This window comes from Furipterus horrens, unplaced genomic scaffold, assembly GCF_987537825.1.
Source record: "Furipterus horrens unplaced genomic scaffold, mFurHor1.1.pri manual_scaffold_2, whole genome shotgun sequence".
NCBI lineage: Eukaryota > Metazoa > Chordata > Mammalia > Chiroptera > Furipteridae > Furipterus > Furipterus horrens.
The window spans coordinates 216,256,718-216,279,058 of NW_028327172.1; the positions used below are offsets into that span (position 1 = coordinate 216,256,718).

General features: G+C 60.7%; 1 protein-coding gene across 1 annotated transcript in view; it reads right to left on the minus strand.

The window, feature by feature from the left end:
* The window catches only part of ACOX3 (acyl-CoA oxidase 3, pristanoyl), a 31,900-nt gene extending 12,281 nt beyond the window's left edge, over positions 1-19,619 (minus strand). Inside the window, exons 1-13 of the mRNA XM_090267129.1 lie at positions 19,457-19,619; positions 17,846-18,003; positions 17,230-17,463; positions 16,374-16,448; positions 15,822-15,911; positions 15,182-15,325; positions 13,349-13,437; positions 8,092-8,188; positions 6,272-6,454; positions 4,847-4,969; positions 3,353-3,473; positions 1,342-1,464; positions 869-982 (exon numbers count right to left, since the gene is read on the minus strand). Of these exons, the coding sequence (XP_090123255.1) occupies positions 869-982; positions 1,342-1,464; positions 3,353-3,473; positions 4,847-4,969; positions 6,272-6,454; positions 8,092-8,188; positions 13,349-13,437; positions 15,182-15,325; positions 15,822-15,911; positions 16,374-16,448; positions 17,230-17,463; positions 17,846-17,989 (1,537 nt within the window). The 5' untranslated portion in view covers positions 17,990-18,003; positions 19,457-19,619. The remainder of the gene's footprint in view (positions 1-868; positions 983-1,341; positions 1,465-3,352; positions 3,474-4,846; positions 4,970-6,271; positions 6,455-8,091; positions 8,189-13,348; positions 13,438-15,181; positions 15,326-15,821; positions 15,912-16,373; positions 16,449-17,229; positions 17,464-17,845; positions 18,004-19,456) is intronic.
* Positions 19,620-22,341: the final 2,722 nt, after the last annotated feature.

The following is a 22,341-nucleotide window of genomic DNA, read 5'->3' on the forward strand; positions in this document are numbered from 1 at the left end:
TTCTTGGGGTCCCACCGGGAGGGTCGGCTCTGCCCGTGGGCCAGGACCCCTTGCCAGCCCGCAGAGCACGTCCCTGAGGCCCGGGAAGTGGGTGCTGTGGGCAGTGAGAGAAGCAGGCTCCCTGAATGCTGACGGCCGGGTGGCACTGACGCTAATGGCGTTCCGGCCGTGGCCGAAAGCTGCTGTTTCTGACGTGGGGCTCAACAGAGGAGCAGCTGGGAGGTAGCTGCTTCCTTCAAAGCCACAGACTGGGGGTGGGGGGGACACAGAGAGGAGGCAGAGGCTCTGGCGGTCCTTCCGGGGGCGGGGATAGGGGCTCCGGTTTGTGCCGCGCTCCCCGTCCTGCCTCAGACGAGCCGCTGCCGCCCTGGGCCGAGGGGCCGTGTCGTGCTCAGGTGGCCCCTCAGCTCCCCCTCACACCCCAGCCCCTCCGTGCCAGGCCTGGTGGCTTGGCCTGGGCCCTCTCCATCACCGCAGCCGCCATCCTGCCAGGCCACCATCCTCTCCTGCCCCAGCCTGTTGCCTTCCCTCCACAGCGGACAACAACCCTGACCGGTCAGCTGCTCTCCGCTCAGGACCACCTCGTGGCTCCCACAAAGGCCACCTGCCCCCTGGGTGCCCCGCAGCCAGCCCGTCCTCCCCACTGAGACCTCAGCTGCAAGGCCACTTCCTCGGGAGCGCGTCCCGGCTGCCCGGCCCGTGCAGACCGCCTGCCTCTCTGACCAGGCCCAGGATGTACTTGCATGTAGCTGTCCCCAGGCCGGGGCGACGCTGGGTGAGTGAGCAGACACACAGATGCCCAGGGGCCTCCCAGGCACCGGACGCCTGCCCTGGTCAGACGGCGCCGACAGGGAGGGAGCATGTTTACCTGCAGAGTCCAAGCAGTCCTGGAGGCGGGCAGCCTCGAACCTCTGGCCGAGGATGGCGGGATAGGCTTCCAGAAAGTCCACGCTCTTCAGCGGGCTCTTGAAGCAGGTGCCACCTAGGAGCACACCAGTCACTCAGGAGACTCCGAGCAGAGCGTGTTGGGAGGCAGGGCTGGCCCTCCCACCGTCCCCCACCTCAGCAATCTTTGGAAGTTGGTCAATCATTATGTAATGACGCCTCCCTTCCTACAAACTCAGGGTCTGTCTTGAGAGAAGAGTTAATCCTGGGGGCGAGAACCCACGCCCTGTGTGAGTTCAGGGGCCACCAGGAGCTCAGTGGAGCCTCACCTGGGCCCCCACGTGCCGGATGGCCGAGCAGGGAGTTGCTCACCTGGGCCCCACGTGCCGGACAGCCGAGCAGGGGGTTGTTCACCTGGGCCCCACGTGCCGGACGGCCGAGCAGGGGGTTGCTCACCTGGGCCCCCACGTGCCAGCAGGCTGAGCAGGTAGTTGCTGGTCTGCTGTAGCAGAACATTGTTGTCCCCTTCATACGTGCAGTTTGGGTCGTTGTCATTTCTGAGGTCGCCCAGACGGTTCACTGCAATGAAGCCACACGCTTCCATCAGCCAGGCGTGTGCGTGAGAATGACTGGTCACCTCCTGTGAACACGACTCCTGGGCGCCGTGTGGCCAGAGAGGAACTGCTCCCCACCCTGCTCCACGCCCGGCCTGCCTGCCTGCTGAGCTGGGGGCCCCTAACCACGGTAAGCGGTGGCCCCTCTTCAAGGCTACCAGGGGTCACCCAGGGAGGGTGTCGGCCGAGCGCACCCAGAAACGTGCGGTCTCTGCACCCCGCCCTCGTGAGGTCCCCGGGTAGAACCTGCCCGCAGTGCGAGCGTCAGGGACAGACGCCCAGGGGAGCTGGGGACCTCCACCGTAACCGAACAAAGCCCTCCTTTTACACAAGGAGCCCAAACATCTGAAGAAAATGCTTGTTTGTCTCGTTTTCTCTCTTGCCAGGTAAGGGACCGGGTTCCTTGGCGTATGTTATAAGCTATGCTTTCCAGACCTCCCTCCAATGACCACGCTCCCCAAGTGTGACGCTGGGGGGCGGCGGGGGGTCTCGAACGCCCCAGGCTCACACACTGCTAGGCCTGCGGTCACCTGTGATAGCCACCCTCGTGGGTTTCCTGACGCCTGCGCCATTCCAGTTAGACCATGGAACGTGAAGCGCTGGGAGCGTCGTCAGAGAAGCACTATGACTGACATTCAACCTAGGGGCAGCCCCCCCCCCCCACCGGGCTGGGCTCCCGGTGTGAGCCCGGCGGGAGTACACGGAATGGCCCTGGAATCGGGCGTTTCTGTTGTCTGCAGCGCTGCAGGATTCAATTTCCGCACTCCAGACTATTTATAGCGTCTCCATGAGCTATAACAACAAACAGAAATGACAGAGAGCACTCCGCCAGGACAAAGCTGGGGGCCGCAGTCACCCACACGTCAGCAAGGGATGGGGGAGGGGGAGCCAAGGGCCACCCTGCCAGCCACCGTGCTTAAGTGACCGTGACGGACCCTCCCTGAGGGATGCAATTGTCCACGGGCCGCCGCCAGAACGCTCGGCGAGGGCCTGCCGTGCTTCTGGGGGCACAAGCTGCCCACTGGTGTTTGGAACCTGCACGTGGCCTTCTGAGCGTAACCAAGATTTTACCAAGCACTTACTTAAGGTCAGGACCCAGGAAGCCTGGCAGGTAAGCTGCACATAATAATGACGACTATAATAATTCAAGTAATAACAGCAAGTAAGAGCTACCAAGCACACCCTATGTGCCGGCACTGTGCGCTACGCCGTCCGTGTACTAACTCACGCCACCACCGCAAGGACCTCCGTGTGGACCGCTGTGCGCACCCCCATTTCACAGGTCAGAACACGGAGGCTTGGCGGGTCAGGGAGCCCATCCACGGTCACGCAGCTGGCAAGCGGCAGAGTCACCCGCCAGCTGCCCCCAAACAGCTGATGCCCCTAAACCTTATGTTCGTTTTCCTAAGTTTAAGAGCTTTTTATCAGAACAAAATTCGGCGCCAGTTTACTGCCAAGTCATTAGCCAGGAAGTCACCACCACTCAGATGAAGAGCTAATCCCACTCCGCTCTGGTTGTCAGTGGCCGCTCAGTCCCTCCACGCTCAGCACTGTCCCTGTCCCCATGTTCCCAGGAGTGTCAGGCAAGGGAAAGCGGGGAGCCTGGCCAGGGCAGGGGGTGGCAAACTTGCTGTGGAAAGGGCCCTGCCGAGACCACCGACTGCACAGAGGCAGTGTGAATCCGGCCACAGAAAACGCGTGAGCAGGGGGCATGGCCGTGTCCCAGTAAAACTTTGTCCGTAAAAACCAGGGGCAGCTGGTGTGGCCCACGGGCTGCAGTTTGCTGACCCCTGGTCTAGGGTCGAGAGGCAGGGGTAAGGCCAGGAAACCATCACGTGTGTCCCCAAACCTACTGGCCAGGTAGCCGTGTCCTCCGCACGCCTCCCGGCATTCCTGAATCCCCCGCTGGGCGGTCCACGAGGCCAGGGGCTTGCCGGCTGACGCCAAGGCGTGGATTTCGCGTCCGAGCTCTGCCTTGGGGGAGGAAACCCAAGGAGAAAGGTGAGAAGAGGCTCCGACACCAGAGGGGGTGGTCGGTTCCACCGCAGCACCAAAGGCACATGTCCCCTGAGGTCTAACCCAACACCCCCGGGGACTCCAGGAGAAAGCAGGATTAGCTTCAGCTAAGAACAGGCACCCTGCGGTGCACCCAGGCAGCATCACAGACGTGAGGATGCACGACCACGCTCCGCCTCGCAGGCAGGTTCCCGGGGCAAAGGCTGATGGCGGAAGCTGCCTGCGGGGACTTAAGAACTGCTTGATAGGATGTGCACAAACGTGACGCGGAACCATGCTGGTCAAAAGCAGGGTCAGACACAGCGTCAAGACCCTGCTGCCCAGAGGAGGGGGCCGGGCGGGGACCAGTCCTGACGTGGCCAAGGTCCGGTCCATCCGTTGGCTCTGCAAGGGTGCCCCTGCCAGCGTCCCTGGGGCTTGTACGTCCTATAGAGATCCTTTGCTTCGACTGGGTATTTAATAAAAACAATTCCGAGAAAGAGATGCACGCAGACTTGCTAAGTAAGCATTTTCCACTTCAAATGCAGGCGACGTTGGGCTGAGTTAAACCAGAGTTTCAGAAGGAACAAAGCGTGATTACACTTTGTAGTGTTATTAACAGGAGAACAGTTCCTGGGTCAGCTGGCAGAAGTCGCGGTGACTCATGCTGAGGGAAAAACACACTTAACCCCTGCCTTTGGGGGGGGGGGGAGCCCCCTGCAGACCCGGCTCAGCCCGGCGGCGCCGCCTGCTGGCCACGCGGCGCCATCACGGCCCGGACGCGGCAGGTGGGTGCAGAACGCCCGGCAGGGCCTGGTAGGGGGTTTTCCGGCCCCGCACTCCGCATCCGCGTGCACACGCGCTGTTGGCGGCTCACAGTTCACACCTGCCCAGGAGGCAGCGAGGTGGCTGCGGGGGGTCAGTTCGCACCCCGTCCACGCAGAAACTGGGAAGGCTCGTCTGGGCGGGTGAGCACAGCCGTTTCTGGCCCAGATCCCGGACTCACGTCCCCGTCAGCGGGACCCGGACCCCGGCGGGGTTGTTTACAGAAGGATCAGAGCCATGAAATCTGCCGAGGGGCTGGCCGTGCAGACGCTGCAAAGCCATCATGCTCTCCAAGGACAGGAGCCGCTGCACCCAGACGAGCGGGGAGCCGCGTCAGCACCCACAAAGGAACCAGAGTGTGGACACGCGCCACCCCGTGCGGGTCGGTGAGGCTCCGCGCGCCTGAGGGGCGGACGCGGGGCCAGACTGCGGGAGCCCCCAGCCCGCAGAGCTGGGCACTGGGGCCGCTTTGGAAGAGGCCGGTTGACATTGTGTAAACGTGGCAGAGGAAAGGGAGTCGTCCTCACCTGCCCAGCGCTGCGGTCGTCCCCGAGGAGGCCTTGCTGGAGCCGCACCAGGTCCAGGAAGAGCGACTTGGAAAAGTGGTCCAAGGCGTAGGCGGCTGCCAGGTACGGAAGCAGGCGCCATTGCTGAAGGGAACAGGACGCCTGTGTGAACGCCCCCCAGTGCTCATGGGGAGCCCCCCACTCACGGGGACCCTGCAGACCAGGAGGGGGGTGCGGGCCACGGGTAGGGAGCGATGGGAAGTCACCGCTCAGGGTCCCGCTTAACGAGCAAGGTCCCACGCGTCTCTGGTGCTTCCAGGAGCCTCAGCCAGTCCCTCCTCCGTCCCCGCCACCTCACTCTATGGCCTGTCCTACGGGCTCTCCCCTGCTGCGTCCCCACAGTGACACCTGGCACAGCGAGATCAGTCCACCCGGGAACTGGGGAAGACGGCCTGTTATGCCCAGAGCACGGGACTGGCTGGTGATACTTGGTGCTTCGGGAACTTGGGAGGGAAACAGGGAAACTGAGGCTCACGGAGAGCTGGGAGCGTGTCTCATTCACGCATGCACATCCAGTTGCATGGGTGGTGGGGGGTGTGTGTGTGTGTCCTGAAAAGACCTGGGATGCAGTCACCACCATCATATGTCATTACCAAATGTTAAGTGCCAACACTGTGCCATCTGCTTCTCAGATACTAATGTATTTAATCCCCACAGCCACCCGCCACCGATGCCCAGGCAGTCAGATGCGCGGGGACCTCAGGGCGGCCATGGGATTGGTGGGGGGCCGTGTGCGCCCCACAGGCACGAGGCACGGCACCTGGCTTTTCCTTAATGACGCTGGAGCAGGTTCGTAGCCACAGTACAAGAGCCCGCTGTAAGTGTTAAACTCCCTGAAGCTTCCGCTCAGATCCACCTCTGCTTCTGCGCAGCCTGGCCCGAGGCCCGGGCCAGTTAGTACTGACCTCCGACAGGAGTCACCTGCCTGGTCCTCAGTCCCCACTGTACGCGGGGAACCGTGGTGTGCGGACCAACCATGAGGTGCGTGTGGAAGGCTGTTTGCCGTGATAAAGCACACGGCCCCCTCCCCGGGTGACCACTGGCTGCCCCACGTCTGGGGACCTGCAGGACGAGTCCCTTCTGCTGCCCTCATGGAGCCGCACACCCGGCTGTGCTGGCCTTCTGGGAGCATTTCTCAGGATGGGGTGGGTGAGTCGGAGCCCGGACACGCAAGGCCACCTGCCGAAGCCTGCCGGGCCGCCTCAGGGGAGGGGTACGCACATCTGGGTCCCCAGAGCCTCACCAGGACACGCTCTCCTGGCTTCCTTGTTCGGGCCATTGTGCAGACTCCCACTAATTAAATCCACTTACTAACAGCCTTGCTGCCCACTGAGCGCGTGCACTCAGCTCCCAGAAAGCACACAGCAGCTGCCCGGGGAGGCCAACCTGCAGCTGGTACTCGAGGACTGGCACCTCCTCCCCATCGGGGGGTCCAAACTGACGCCGCGTGGCTGAGAAGCGAAGGGCTATGCACACGGCCAGCTTCAGGTTCGTGACGGACATGCCCACGATGCAGACCCGGCCGGCGGACAGGCTGCCCAGGGACGCCCCGAAGCGCTGCCTGTTGTTCTGCGGGGAGAAGCAACGAGGACCGTCAGCAGGTCCTCCGCCACCACTGCGGCCACATCACGGGGACAGGCACAAAGACGGGGCGCTTGTCCATCCTTTCAACACAGGCAAGTGACACCCGTGGCCCTTCCCCCAGGTGACCCCAGACACAGACCTCTAGACGCAGGAGGGCCCAGCGGCAGGGGTACAGGTGCCATTAGTGAACCGTCACGGGACAAATGGGGAGGCACCGTAAGGAACGGGGCCCAGCAGAGGGCGTCTACTAGCTGCCCACCCGAGGCGCAGGTCGGGGCGACCCCAGACAGACAGCCCACTGCTGGAGCCCACGTTCGTTTGTAAAATGTCTCCCTTTGGCCCCATCCCCCTGAATCCCTTTCCCCAAATGACACCGTTTTAGAGGGTGTGACATCCATCTGTGTTCTGTATGTTCTTTTAAAATGGGTAACTGCCTGGTGGGCACCGATTTTCAATCTTTGCTTACAAACCCAGAGCACCGGCACCACAGGCCCTAGCGGCCGTGGGCACGCCTCCCCCAGAGCCTCCCCCTCCCCCCGCCCCTTCCACCGTCTCTCCTGGGCTTGTTTCCTTATGATTTGCGCTTTGTCCCCCAAATTGTGGCTCCTGCAGTATTTGTCTGGTAGCCTTCGCAAACTCAGCCAGCTGAAGAACGTGACAGTCTCACACACAGATGACAGTCCAGCTGGATTTAAAACGGGCCTGAGTCCTCTTCCTCTATGGTGAGGGCCATCGCTGCCCTGCCTGTGTCCCCACTGACCGCTGATGGAGCCAAGCCATGTCTCGCCCTGAAGTTCCTACACTTCCCGTGGGCCACGGCTGCTCTCCTCTGCGGCTCCCTTCACTGGGTTTCCCTCTTTCCCTAATTTAGACATTTAGCGTCACTGTTTCCCCAAACTTGCTCTTTTCCACTTTCTCCCGTCCCCTCCAGCCGCCTCTGGGGTGCCCCTGGCTCAGGATGTCCCAGCTGCCAACTCAGCCCCCCGCCCCATTTATCCCACTGAGGAATCGATGACATTTTCCCGTGAACGTATCATTAACGAATCTTTACATGGCGGTCTCCGTTTTTAGGACGCCCTGTGTCACATCGCTGTTTCTGTCCTGATCGCTAGGCGACCTCGCCAGGCTGTGTCCGTGCCCAGCGGCAAGGCCTGCGGTCCAGGCGGGGACCCGGAAGGGATAGGCACGGGGGACGCACTGTCCAGGCCGTGAGCTCAGGACTTGCCCGGGAGGGCGGTTGGTGTCTCCGACGGGGCTGTGTCCTGAGAGGGCCCGAGGTCACACCGCCACGTGTCTACCCATCAGTGCACTCAGGGGGCCCCGGGCCCTGGACACCAGACAACACCGTCACCCTCATTTGTGGACCAAGTAACCTGTCACCTTTGGGGAAACTCCACAGGGCACAGCACTGGTGGGGGGCTCCCTAAGCAACCCCAAGGGCTGGCGGGCCAGTGTGGGGGAGCAGAGGCCAGCGTCTGTGGTCACACCGGGGACCCCAGCACCCACTCCCTTGCTGGTGGCACTGGAATCCAAATGTAGCGAGGCCCGCCGTGGGCCAGCCTACTCCCGGGGCCAATTTCCTCAGGGGCGCAGGGGAGCTTCGCCACCTGGGCACACCTCACCTTAAAGGGGGTGACGTAGGTGCCCGCAGGGGTGACGTCTCCAGTCCGGTTCAGGAGGTCCTGGCGCGGGATCCTGACCTTGTGGAACATGGCAAACCTGTGGGGACACGCGGGGCCCCAATCAGACTGCACCCGGCCCTGGCTTCCCTCTGCTGCTCCCGACGCCCAGTCAGAGGGCGTGAAGGACAGCGTGCGAGGTGACAGAGCCCCAGAGGCAGAGCAAACAGGGGAGAGGACACCAGGAGACGGGCAGTTTCAACACGACTTTCTGTCCAAAAAAGCAGGTTTAAAAACAGCAGGCGTGTGCGGCACGTTCCGTGCGGAACCCGACAGCTGTGCTTCCGTGTTGACCGGGGCCAGGCCGCGGGGCCGCCACGTGAACTCCCACAGCACAGGCCACTCGGCGGGGACAAGGGCCACTCGGCGGGGACATAGGCCACTCCATCGGGACAAAGGCCACTCGGCGGGGACAAAGGCCACTCCACCGGGACAAAGGCCACTCGACGGGGACAAAGGCCACTCAGCGGGGACAAGGGCCCCTCCATGGGGACAAAGGCCACTCCACCGGGACAAAGGCCACTTGGTGGGGACAAAGGCCACTCCGCAGGGACAAAGGCCACTCGACGGGGACAAAGGCCACTCAGCGGGGACAAGGGCCCCTCCATGGGGACAAAGGCCACTCCACCGGGACAAAGGCCACTTGGTGGGGACAAAGGCCACTCCGCAGGGACAAAGGCCACTCGGCGGGGACAAAGGCCACTCATCAGGGACAAAGGCCACTCCGCGGGGACAAAGGCCCCTCCATGGGGACAAAGGCCACTCGGCAGGGACAAAGGCCACTCGGCCGGGACAAAGGCCACTCGGTGGGGACAAAGGCCACTCGCCAGGGACAAAGGCCACTTAGCAGGGACAAAGGCCACTCCACAGGGACAAAGGCCACTCCACCAGGACAAAGGCCACTTAGCAGGGACAAAGGCCACTCGCCAGGGACAAAGGCCACTCAGCGGGGACAAGGGCCCCTCCATGGGGACAAAGGCCACTCCACCGGCACAAAGGCCACTTGGTGGGGACAAAGGCCACTCGGCGGGGACAAAGGCCACTCATGGGGACAAAGGCCACTTAGCAGGGACAAAGGCCACTCGCGGGGACAAAGGCCACTCCACAGGGACAAAGGCCACTCCACCAGGACAAAGGCCACTTAGCAGGGACAAAGGCCACTCGCCAGGGACAAAGGCCACTCAGCGGGGACAAGGGCCCCTCCATGGGGACACAGGCCACTCGGCCAGGACATAGGCCACTCAGCGGGGACATAGGCCACTCAGCGGGGACAAAAGCCACTCGGCCGGGACAAAGGCCACTCGCGGGGACAAAGGCCACTCACAGGGACAAAGGCCACTCCGCAGCACAGCGCGTGAGGCCTCTCTCTGCCCTCACACTGAGGCTCCCACCAGAACCTACCCCATGTGGCCCAGCCGGCAGAGCGAGGCTCTGACACTCGGGTCAGGCCCGTGCCCGGCCCTAAGGTCAGCGGCAGCTTCCTCTGCACGTGGAGAAGGAAGGGCTCGCTGGCTTCACTGTGACCTAACCTAAGATGTGCATGGCTATCGGGCCAGGAAACATGTCCCCTCACGTCTAGGGTCAACACTCCATGCACAGTGCAGAGTCCCACACCACCCTGACGACACCCCCCGTCCCCGCAGTCACCCGCTGACCCGGGACCACCTCCGCTCATGTGGACTGTCCCTCTGTCCCTTCACTAACCCACAGACTCCACTGTGAGCACCAGCAACACCTCCCCGGCCCATGTCTGCTCCGCCTGGCCCCCCTCACCACCACCCTACCCAGAGCCCGGCCAGCAGCCCTCCCAGGCCCCCACCCTGCTGTGCGGTGTCCCCTTGTTCTCTGCAGACCCCACCCCTCCAGCTCGCCCTGTGCGCAGAGCAGAGGCCTCGCCAAACTGCCCCCCAGGATGTCCCGCCCTGCACGAGACCTTGGTTCCTAAGCCGGGGATGCTAACCCCATAAAAACCACAGTAAAGCCCTCGGAGGGGCCAGCCTCCTGCCCCCGCCTGCAGTGGGTTGTGCCCGTGTGTCACCTCAAACAGGCCAGGCTCTCTCCTCCAGGAGTCCTGTGGGGGCACCGCTAGAGGGTGGCACATTCTGCAGGGACCACCCCCCACCCATGTTCCTTTCCTGACACTGCTTCCCATTGGCAGTTTCTGGGGTCTTAGTCGCCCTTTATAATGGGGCCATGGTGCCTGGAACCTTCCAGACTTACTGAGTGCCATGGGATGAGCCAGCCATGGGGGAGACTCAAAATCTGGGTCTGGGGACAGACCTGGGGACAAGGCGCATGGCTCCTTCCTGCACCCCCAGGAAAAGAAGAGACCTCAGCTGGCACAGAGTGGGCTAGGGGAGCCCCCTCCCCAATTCCTCAGGAAGTGACAAGGAGACCTGCAGGTGGGGAGCTCCATGGGCTGCCAGGCCCCTCTGCAGGTGGTCCTCCCGAGGGTGACATGAAGGTCACTGGCAGACCGAGTCCTCGGCAGGCCCAGCAGGCACATTGGGACCCTGCATGGGGGCGAGCCGCGGCCTCAGGGCCTTTGCTCCGGCTGGCCGTGTGGAGGTCGTAGGCCCCAGAAGGCCCACCAGGCTGTCTGACCCGATACCCTGGTTTATAGGAGCACCCAGACCCGGTGCCAGCTCCCCCAGTGTGCCCCGCTGGCCACCGGAGGCCGAGGAAGGCTTCTTCCGGTATGATTCTGTAAACTCCAAGTGCCCTTTGTTAGAGGTGGAAACCTGTCACCTTTGTGCCACACAGGGATGGGACAGGTCTGAACATGGCTGCTGAGAACACGATGTCACAGCTCTTGTTTGGGCGCCTGGACACCACAGACACTGCCCCAGGCGCAGGGGCACACGTGTGTGACGTGGGGGTGGCACGGGGAGGATGTGTGTGCTGGGAGCTTCTGGACCCTGGGGGACACCGCCGGCCACTTTCTGGGCAGAATCCTGGGGCTGAGGGCCCCGCCTCACCTCAGTCCCCGCCCGAGAGCGCTCTGAGGCCCGTCCCAGGTTTGGGGGTCGAGGTCTTGATTTTGCTTTCATTTTTGCCTAAATGTATCCATAAAATCTGTGTTTGCCACTGATTTCTAAGGGCATCCCACGTCCTCGGAAGTTCCCGTGAAGTGACGAAATCTAACCAGTGTTTTCAGGATGAATGATCTCAGACAAAACAGAGAGACAGAAACCCACTCGATTCTAACACCGATGGTCGGGGTAGAGGGCGCAGGCGTGCGGGCCCAGAACCCTCCCCCACCCCCCGGGGTTTCCTGTCCCACTGCCTCGCGCCGTCTGCTCGGAAAGTCACTGAACCTTTGAAGGCGCAGGGACCAGGCATGGCCACTCCCACCGGCTCCTCCGCGGGGCACGGTGTCACGCTGCTGTGGCAGACCTGCTCTCGGGGCCCGCAGGGCGGTCCCTGCACCACCCACGGCCAGGCTAGAGTCTCAGGTGTGACGCAGGGCGCCCGCTGCACGCATCCTGGGCACCACCTCCAAGAGACAGTGTTCAGTCTCCAGAAACATGCGTCTGTTGGTGGCCCCCAAGATGTTCCAGAACAACATTCAAGATTCTGACTTGTTAAACCTAACGAACAGTGAACGGAGACGCTTCCCACGAGATGTGACCCGTCTATTCCTGTGCAGCTGGGGGGGGGGGGGGACGGGCGCCACCAGCCGGGGCCTGAGGCGACGCCTGACCAGGCCCGACTTGCACACGCAGGCCCTTCCAACGAAGGGGGTCCCAACACCCGTATTTCCCGAGTCCCAGGCTGGAACGCACGGGTGTCCTGAAAGGACGCCAACTTACAGAGTCCAGGGCAGGACAGCGGCTGCCATTCCCACTTCCTGCACAGTTCCCCTGACGAGGCCCGCCCACGACCAGAGCCATCGCCTCAGTCACCCCACGCGGCGTCACCCCCTGGCTGAGAGCTGAGAACGCAGGGCCGCCAGCCTGTCCGTGCCAGGGCCCCACACCCCCCACACCCCCCACACCCCCCACAGAATAGCAACATAAGGGAACTGCCGGCCAGGGAGGCGCAGGACGCGAGCAGGTGCTCCCTAGAAGGGTCCTGTGTTTGCTCTCGCTTCGGAGCAACATCCTCTGTTTTCTCCCCAAACTAACTGCGTGGAATCCATGGCTCCCAGCCCCCTGCGGCACGGTCTGCGGGCACAGAGACACGAGATGCACCCCCTGCAGCCAGCTCCCCCTTTTGTGGGAAGGACAGGGAAAGGTGTTTTCTCCATGCTCAGCACCCTGGGGATCCCCGGGTTCGGCTTCTCTCCCCAGAGCGGGCTTGTCTTCTGCTTTGTACTCGAAGTGACCAGGGTGAGGACAGCCAGTGTGCTCACACGACCGGCCCCGGGCTCCCTGTCCTCTGCTTGCTGCACGGCAGCAGGTGTCTGAACATTCACCGCACACAGAGCAAGGTACGTGGCTCAGGGACACCAGGCTTGCTTCCTCCTGGTTCTAAACTGGCTCACGGGAACGAGGGTGTGACCCCCTCGGCCAGGCTCTCTGGGAGACAGCGTGCTGCGTCCGCATGTCTGTGGGGGAAGCAGACGCACAGCAGCCAGCCAGGAATACTCCTGTGCGCAGGCGGGACCGTCAGGCGCGTGGCAGTGGGCTGGCATCATGCCCACGTCATGGGTGAGGAAACGGGCCAAGGCAGAGCTCGAGGTGGGCACAGGATTTGAATCCACATCCTCCTGGTCCCCAAGTTCAGCCTGGGCTCTCACATCAGCTCAGGATGTCAAGCCCCCTACGACAGGCTCTCCCGCACCCCATGTCACCAGCTGGGCCCCTCACCGGCCGCAGCCCTGGTATCTACACTGCGCTGCCCGACTCCCGCCCCCGCGATCGGGGTGCACATGTGCGGGTCCGGGAGGTCGCTGATGGGGACCACGTCGGGGGGAGGCGGGGCCTGGTCTGAGGCTCCAGCAGGCTGCAGCTGGCAGCCCTGGCCGTGTTCATGCTCGGGGCCTTTGTACCTCCTGGCATTGGAGCTGACGCAGCAGACGGCGCTTCACGACACAGCTCCAGCGTGGAGGTGAGGAACGTGTCCCCGCCACGGTTACCTGGCTCCACGGGAATGCAGGTGGGGGGCAGTGCTCAGCGGCCGTGCGGCCTCGGACACGGACAAATCTAAGCCCCGAGCAGCAGCCCCAGGGACCGAGCCCACGGAGAAGTGTACTCACCCGTTGTCCAGGCCGTTCTGCCCCAGCTTCTGCCCCACGTCGCCCACCATCACCCCAGGCATGGGGAGGAGGGTCTTCGGGTCCCGAATCTGTGCGAACAACAGAACACAACAAACAGCAACTGCCCTGAGCGCACAGAACTCCAGGTGAATTTGTTCAAACCCCAGGGGCCAAGCATGGGCTTCCGCTCATGCAGCTGCTGAAGGGGTAACCCGCGTCCCCCAGAAATGGGCCTCACTCGGAGGCGGGGTCCTTGCAGATGACCGAGGGAAGGACCTTGAGCTGTGACCACCCGGGATGACCCAGGAAGTTCCCAAAGCCCATGACAAGTGTCCCAGGGGAGCCCGAGAGGACAGGACGTGGAGAGAAGAGGGAGGCAGAGACTGACGTGACACGGCCGCAGCCCAGGACCTCGGGCAGGAGCCTGAGGCTGGACAGGGGGCGGGAGAGGACTGCCCCCCCCAGACCCTCCAGCAGCAGTGTGGCCCCGCGCACGCCTGGGCCTGGACATGCGGCCCCCGCGCTGCCAGGCGACCACCTCTGCAGCGTGAGCCCAGCCTCAGCGTTGGTTTTGCTACAGCAGGCGCAGGAAAGCGAACCCGGGAACCGGTCAGCACGTGCGCCGGAAGGCAGAGGACGGCCCGTCCCTGCATCAGGCGCAGGGCCCCTGCTGGCTTCAGTAAAGTGACAAGGGGACTGCGCACTGTTGCTGCAGGAGAAACAGCCTGAGGGTGCTTTGGGGAGCCTCTGCTCCCCTAAAAGGAGCCTCCAGCAAACAGACTTCCCTAGGAAAGGACAGACAGAGCGAGCAGGGGGCTGCTCACTCCGTGAGCGCGGTGCTGAAGACAAGGACTTTCATTCTAGAGGGCCTGGGGGTGGCGTGAGGGCCGACGGGGAGGGGGCGCCAGAGAGGACACGGCTGAGCGGCCGGGTGGTGGGCACACAGCCCCGAGCCATGGGGTCGTTCACCTTAAAACTGTGTGTCAGCCCCGGCTGCTGTGGCTCAGCAGACTGAGCCCCGGCCTGAGAACCAAAGGGTCGCCGGTTCGATTCCCAGTCAGGGCACAGGCCTGGGCTGCGGGCCAGGTCCCCAGTTGGGGACACACGAGAGGCAACCACACAGTGATGTTTCTCTCTTTCTTCCTCCCTTCCCCTCTCTCTGAATATACATTTTAAAAAATCTTTAAAAACAAATCAATAAATAATAAAATAAAATTGTATGTTGTATGACTTTCACCTCAATTAAAAAGAAAACATGATTTTCTTCTGCTATGAGAAACCTCCCCCCCCAGAAGGTCTTAAAGTACGAAATGCCAGGAGAAGCTGGGGCGGGGCTTCATGCGGGACCCCGTCCGCCCAGACAGGGAGGCCTGGAAGAGCTTCTGGAAGCCTCGGGTGTGAAGACGCTGCAGCAGCCTGGGGCGCGGGCCCCACCGGGGAGGCGGGGAGCCTTGCACGGCCATCAGTCCCAAGTGCCACCCCCTTGGGCAGTAACCTTCCTGTCAGCGACGCAAGAATGGGCTCCGCCTGTGCCCCCAGCCAGACTCCACGTCAGAATCCCAGGAGCACCCCGAGAGGGCGGTCCAGGCTTGCGCCATGTCTGGGACGATGCCCATGCGGCCACTGGGACGGAGAGTCCTCCCTCCAGCTGGTGGGCCCGGGGCTTCTCAGCACTGGCACCGATATCAGGCTGGACCGTCCCTTCTCGGGCGGGCGGGGCCGTCCAGGGGGCCGTAGGACGCTTACTGTACCCCTGCCTACTCGCTGGACGCGGAGCGCCCCACCCCCGGGGGACGAGCGTGTCCCTGGACCCGTCCCGGCGCAGCAGCCCACCTGCACGGTGAAGGGGTGCGGGCCGTGGCACTGGCCCCCCGGCGTGTACAGCTGCGCGAACACCACCGCGTGCGTCGCGGTCTTGCCCATGTTGCCGACCCAGAATTTGGCGGCTTCAAAGTCGGGGGAATGGAGGATGAATTCCTGCGTGGGGAAGGAAGTCACGGTCAGCAGCTCAAACGCCTGGGGGTTCCTCTTCCTTGGACACATTCTCCACTCAGATTCTTGGAGGCGAGAGTAAGAACCAACTGGAGGTTTTCGTTCCTGGTAGGCACGTGGCACTGTTTTTACACAGAGCATATTCCCGGGCCTTATGACGTAAAAAAGAACCCTCCTACGGAAAATGATACCTGGTGCATCAAACAATATAATATGTGCAGGACCTGCGCGACGGGCCGGGCCCCGTGTCACTCCCCCCGTGCCCTCGTGGACCCCCAAACCACGAGGTTTCCGGGAGGGACAGGTGTGGCCTCCCAGCCTCCGCCTCCTGAGCCCCACTTGTCAGCGCAAGGGCTCAGTGTGCACCGTGCAAGCTCATGTGTGTGAGGACGGGGCTTGGGGTCTGATGACTTTTTCACTCATGGCTGCACATCTGTTCTTGGGCTCAAAGCCCAGAGAACAAGGGGACGGGGGCACCCACCTCGGTGGTGGGGTCGTAGTGGGCGGTCGTCCGGATGGCCTTGGTGTTAGTGCCGTGACTTACTTCGGTCAGAGCAAAACATCCAAAGATCTAACGTGGAAGCAAACACAAAGTCAGGCAGCGGAGGCTCTTTCCCGTGTTCCCGGAAGGGCCCTGCCACGGCCTTTCCTTTGAGCTCTAAGGGCCCTTCAACCACCACGAAAGCCCCAAATCTCCTTTTCCTATCTGACCAACTAGTGGTCTCCTGGGTCCCGTGGCTGTGCCGGATGCCACGCCACCCAGACGCACTGCCAGTGGCCCCACTAAGTCAGCACAGCGGCCAGAGCTGCTCCTGGGCAGCAGGAGGAAAGGGGAGACTTTTGCTTTGATCAGAAAAAGCTAAATTCAGTCCGTGCTGGGATCCGCAGACCCGTGTCTATGAAGAGTAGCATGGACTGCTTGGGAGCAGCCGAAGAACACCATTCGGCAAGGTGACACCCCCGGGCCCCCGCCTGCAGTCTGCCCTCCCCACAAAGCTCGGGAGGGCAGGGCTCACTGCCAGTGGAAACTTACCTCCATGCTGAAGATCTTTGGAATATATTTCAAATGTCTTTCTGAACCAGAGTTGTAAATCGCTGATCCAAAGACCTGAAAAATAGGACATCATCCCATAAACGGGTGGAAGGTAATGAGTGCTGCCATCCAAGGACACGTCATCTGTGACAGGCAGGTGAACACTGTCACCCTCCCCCCGCTCGCCCCACTCTCCCCACTGCGGCCCCGACCGTTGACAGCAGCTCTGAGAGGCAATGGCACCAACACACAGGGCTGCTGGCACGGGGGACCTGGGTCCTGTCCCCGGCAGTTTACGTAAGTTCGACAGAATCACCTGGCACATCCTGAGGCTCCGTGAAGAACACGGGACAGGACGGGCATGAAGGGGGTGCACACAGGCAAAGGGGGTCCACTCCGTCAGACACAAGTGGACAGACCACGGTTTTGCCTAGGTTTTTGTTTGTTTGTTTTCAGGGGTATTTTTTTGGGGGGGGGTGGGGGGGTCAGGCGGGTATAAAGCCAAAAAGTCCCAAAGCTCCCCTTCTTACGGGGCTTTGGCTTCCACAGCGCTGTCTTTTCTCGAGGTCTCATGTGCCCCAACTCGCCCAGATAAGGAAAAAAATGGACTTCTCGCTAAAAACCACAAGATCTACCCACACACTTTAATCTCAACTTGTTTCCTACATCATTTTTAGAAATCTCTTTCAACAAGCAGGTCCCCAAACACACAAGTCGCCAGAAAACCTTAAAAGCAAGGAAACACTAACACCCGCAGGACCACCGAGGCAAGGGTCTAAGCGTGTGCTGCACACAAGCTGCTGCGGCGGAGCGCGCGGCCGGGGCAGCGGGCCCTCCTCTCCCGCCGCCTACTCACAAACGCGTGCAGGAAGGCCTTGGTGGCCAGGGACCAGTCGTACATGCCCAGACAGTTCACCAGCGCCAGGATCTTGAGTGGGCTCTGCACGACGTCGTCCGCCTGGAGGAAGCCGAACTCGAAGACCCGCTTGCAGCGCAGAAAGTTCAGCTCGCGGTACCGCTCCACCGAGAGGTCGCGTCCGCGGGGACGGGCGAAGAGGGGGTCGTTCTCCAAAGCTGAGAAGATGGTTTTCTGGAAATGCAGGGGCCAGGGAAACAGCGGTTTAGGGAAAAGGACGGAATCTCAGCCCGCTCTCGCTTATCCTGGTTCCCTCAAGGCTGCGGGCTACATGGCGCACACAGGCTGGCCTAGAAACACCAGGACAGAGACAAAAGTCCCTCCCAGCTGAGGCTTCGGGAGCTTTCGCAGTCTGGACGCCTCGACAATTCCCAGAGGCTCCGCCACCCTGGGGTGCGAAGAGGAGTCAGGCCTGCGCTGCGCCCAGGTACAGCGCGCCTTACGGAGGCGGACATGAGGCGCAGGGAAGCCGCGCGGCTGCCAGCGCACGGAGCCCCATCTTTGCCGACGAACTGAGGTGCCTACCAGCCCCCTCGGTGGGCCGGCGCGGCCTCACCTTAAGGCGCAGAATGTCCTCGCCTTCCAGGAACAGCGCCAGCTCCTTCCAGCTGAAGGACGCGCGGGCGCGGTACGCGTGGAGGGGCCCCCTGGGGAAATCGGGGAACAGAGCGTCTTCGCTTCCTTCCGGAGTGGGCGCCATCGCTTGATGTCAACCTGCACAAAATGTAGAACCCGAGTGGCCGTGCTTCGGTCTGACTGCCCACACCATCCGCGGGCAGCTGTAGAAGCGCGATGTGTCACAAACAGGAGAGCAACGGACTCGAAAGGGGCGTGAAGAGAGAATGCCCCCACTCAGAGCTAATGTTCATTTCCCCCAAACCGAAGGCGAGGGGAGCGCCCCTCGTTTTCACTCCTGAACAAAGGAGAAAAGAAGACCGAGGAGGCAAGCAGATGTCTGGGCCGGGAGCACGGCAGCGACGAGGTGAAGCAGCCCGTGGTCTCCATGCGCCGAGGGTTCCCAAATCCGCGCTCACGCGGCAGTTCCGCCCCGCCCCTCTCCCGTCCTGGAGGTCCTCAAACTCTGAATGTTCAACACTGAACTCACCTCGGCCCCCCCGACCCAGCCTGCCCTGCAGGTCCAGCTCTACCTTGCCAGTGGCCCAAGGGTGCTGGAGCTGTAAACCTGGGTGTCATCCTGGAACTGCCCTCTCCCCATGCCCCGAAGCCCCTGCTCCCCTGAATGCCTACTGAATCTTTCATTTCTCTCCGCTCCTATCAAATCTTGTATAACAACCTCCGGCTCTTGAGCAATCCCTGTGTGCAAATGGGTGTCTCAGTGGTGTGGCAACCTGTCAGAGTGAGGTCAGCTGCCCAAGGTCATACAGCTGTTACCAGGCACATCCGACCCCAAGTCCCATGACCCCAAGCAATCAGTAAGTCCCCTAAGGCCGCATGCCACCCGAGGTCACCGACAGTGCTGTTGCAAGGAAGGACTGTGAATCCTGAGCTTATGAGCTGGGTCAAGTCTCTTGTTCAGTTAGCAAGTCACTTCGCCTCGTTGTGCCCGCGCGGTGATGACAACGCGGTAATGCTACTCGAGTATCTAGGACACCAGGTCCTCCAATAACTCGCCTCCTTCGGGGTTGTTTCATTATAAGGTGGCCGAGAGGTGCAGAAACGTCACCCTGGTTTACAGCAGCTAGGCTGTGGTAAACCCGGGTTCCTTCTGCTTCCTTTTGCTTAAGGCAGAACCTACCAGCGACCAGCGACCTCCAGTGAGAACGCACTGTGCTCAGCCCCTGGGCTGTTGCAGTTAGCAGGAGGCACGTAGCGGTCCCCAGCGCGGAACGTGGCTTTCACACCGTCATTGTGCCTCCAGCTGCCTCCAGCCAGCTGTCCTCTCTGCAGCGTAAGTGCTTAACTCCAAAGCGCGGGTCTGATCTCCCTCGCTCTCGGGGACAGCCGTCCCGTGCCCTCGGCGGACTATGTCCGAATTCCTCAAAAGGTCTCGCAGGTTTACCCTCCGGGCCGCCAGCCCTTGCCTCCCGTGCACCCCTTAATTCCGCGATGGCAGGGTGTGCGCAGACCCCCGCGAGTGCCCCAGGGCCTTTGCGCATGCCACCCCCTCCCCGCGCCCCCTCCCCCCTCGGCAGACGTGGGGCTCGACCTTCGGATCTCGCCAGTCACTCCTGTTCGTCGGGTTCCAACCGCCCGGCACACACAGCAAACTCTCGATAAACGTCCTTGGGACGCGGTAGCCCTACTAGGGAAAGCGGAGCGCGCGCAGCTGCGAACGCGGCCCGGCCGTCCTAACCGCACCGCCTCTCGGCCACCGTCCGACCCTGACGTCATCGCGCCGCGCTGCCCGCCTTCGTCGCCCGGGAAACGCAGAACGCTTCGGAGCGCCCTACCTGCAGCAGCCGCCCATCCCGTGCACCGGGGAGGGGAACCCTTGCCCGGGCGCTCCCTGGCGCTCTTCCCAGGGGCCCCGCTGCACCAGAATCGCTGGAACGTGTGTCTGACGGAGCTACGGAATCAGAACCCCTAGGCCGGGGCTTGGCCTTTCCAAGTTGCTAAGCGCGCGGAAGTGCTCCGTGAAGTTAGAGAACCAGGGAGGGAGCTCCGCGGGCCACGAGGGTGTCCGCAGTGGAACCGACGCCGGCTGCTCGAGAACCCATCCTCTCCTTGCGTGTCTCTCTGCCTCTCACACTGCCCACTTCTCATTCCCGCGTTTGGGGTCGGCTCCATATTCAAACACAGGCGCCCAAAGCCTGGTCTGTCTCTGTTTGGGGGCATCCTATGAAATGTACCGAGATAGTCGGCTGGACCTGGCAACTTGCCATATAAAGAAGGAACGGTCAGACGGTTTCCATTTAAAGGGGACTGCAAGATGGGCAGTGCAGTCACGGGGAAGCGGGGGTTCAGTTCAACTTCAGACACCCGTCAAGTTTCAGATGTTGGCGGGACATCCCGATGGAGACATTCGGCTGATATTTGGGCGTTCTCTACCCCTGTCCTACTTTGAAATGCCTTCTCTTTCATTCCATGACATTTTTCTTCACAGTTGCGACCCTTATTCCAAGCAGACTTATAATTAGGGGTATCAGTGGGACATCCTGTTGCAAAGCAGAAGAAAGTGACTGATGGACAAACCAAGGCCCTGAACGAACCCTCCTGAGCTTTCAGAATTGATCCCCCATCTGGGCAGTGTTTCCAGCCAGGGGTCCTCCTGACACAAATGTGACTGGCCCCAACAACGTCTGCAGTTTCAGGCTAAGAGGGGGTGTTGAGTGGACGTGTCTCTTGCTGCAGGTCTGTGCTGTGCTGGTCTGCAGAGCATGGGTACAGGGGGTAAGGACTTTGATATGTCTTGCTGGGTGTCGGGGGCATAATTCAACCCCCCTATACTGTCCAAATAGGTTTAGTCTAGTCGAGACAGCTAAAGGATCAATACTTACTTACAAATCTTGCTGGTTGTCGTTTGTGTCCATGGGCTATGCATATATTTGGGTTGACCAAAAAGTTAGTTTTTTTTTTTTTTTCCGTACGATGGCTCTAGTAGCGTTAAATGTCTTTAACTTCATTTGAAACAATTTTGTTAGATTGTATTGTGACAGCTCTCATACCAGTGTGAATTTCCATGTAGCAATTTTAATATGTAAGATGGAAGAAAAGCAACATTTTAGGCATATTATACTTTATTATTTCAAGGAAGGTAAAAACGCAACTGAAATGCCAAAAAAAAAAAAAAAGGTCTGTGTCGTGTGTGGGGAAGGTGCTGTGACCGATGGAACGTGTCAGAAGTGGTTTGCGGAGTTTCGTGCTGGAGATTGCTCGTTGGAAAATGCTCCACAGCTGGGTAGACCAGTTGAAGCTGCTAGCGATCAAATTGAGACATTAATTGAGAACAATCCATGTTATACCACATGGGAGACAGGAGACATACTCAAAATATCCGATTCAATAAAGTTACTGGTGAAAATGAAACATTTGTCTTTCATTTTACAGACTTTTTGGCCAACCCAATATGTTCTTTTGCTAATCTCTTGGCTGTGGTAACATCACTACAGTTTACCACAGCCAAGAGCAATGTTTCATCAGGGGATTAGCAACTTACAGGAAAGGCTTCATTGACCAGGGGACTGGTGTTAGACTGGGCATTTTTGCTTATCTTAGTTCATCTCAGGGTGCAAAGTGCTTTTGTTTTTTCATTTGGCTTGGTATGGCATGTCCCTCAGCAACAAGACAAGGTGTCCGCTCTGACTTTTCCTCCCCGTGTCCTGGCGCTGACTGATGTCATCTTGTTCCTCCCTGTGTCCTGGCACTGCAGCATGTCACCCAGGCGTAGCAGAGAGCGAGAAATCACTGAAGAGTCACCTGGAGGCTTACGACGACTTGGACTGCGAGGCCATAAGTTCAGAGGCCTATGTTCTGGGGCAGGTGGAAGTTTCTATATGGGCTGATATTCTTGCTGGAAACCCACCCGCTGAACTAAACACATTTCACCTGCCTCTTGGCTGCCCCCTCCAACGTCCCACACAACCTGGCGCTGCCTCCCTTTCTACCTCATTTCTCCTGCCTCTCGCCCGCTCAGCTCCTGCCACAGGGGTCTTCTTGTTCTTGGAACTTACGAAGCTCATTCTCTCATTCCCACCCCAGGCTTTGCTCTAGGTGGCCCCTCTGCTTTGAATGCTCATTCCCTATCATCTCCTAATTAAGAAATCAGCTTTTCCTCTCTGGGTTAATTGGCCATGAGTGGTAGCGGGTGAGAGCTCTCCCTCCAGGCCCTCCCAATCTTAATTTAAATGAGGTTTCTGTTTATGAATCTTTGCGAATACACTGATGCCGCTAGGGAACCGAATGCTAAATTCATTTCATTTCAACTAGTGCCCATTTAAATTAAAATAGTCACATGAGGCTGGTGATTACTGTATTGGACAGTGCAGCTCCAGAGAGATCCAAGTTGGGACGCCCAAAACCAGCACGTGCAAGGCCCCAGGTATGGAAAGGGGTTGAAAAGCGATACAGTCTAATATACAAACAGCTCTATGC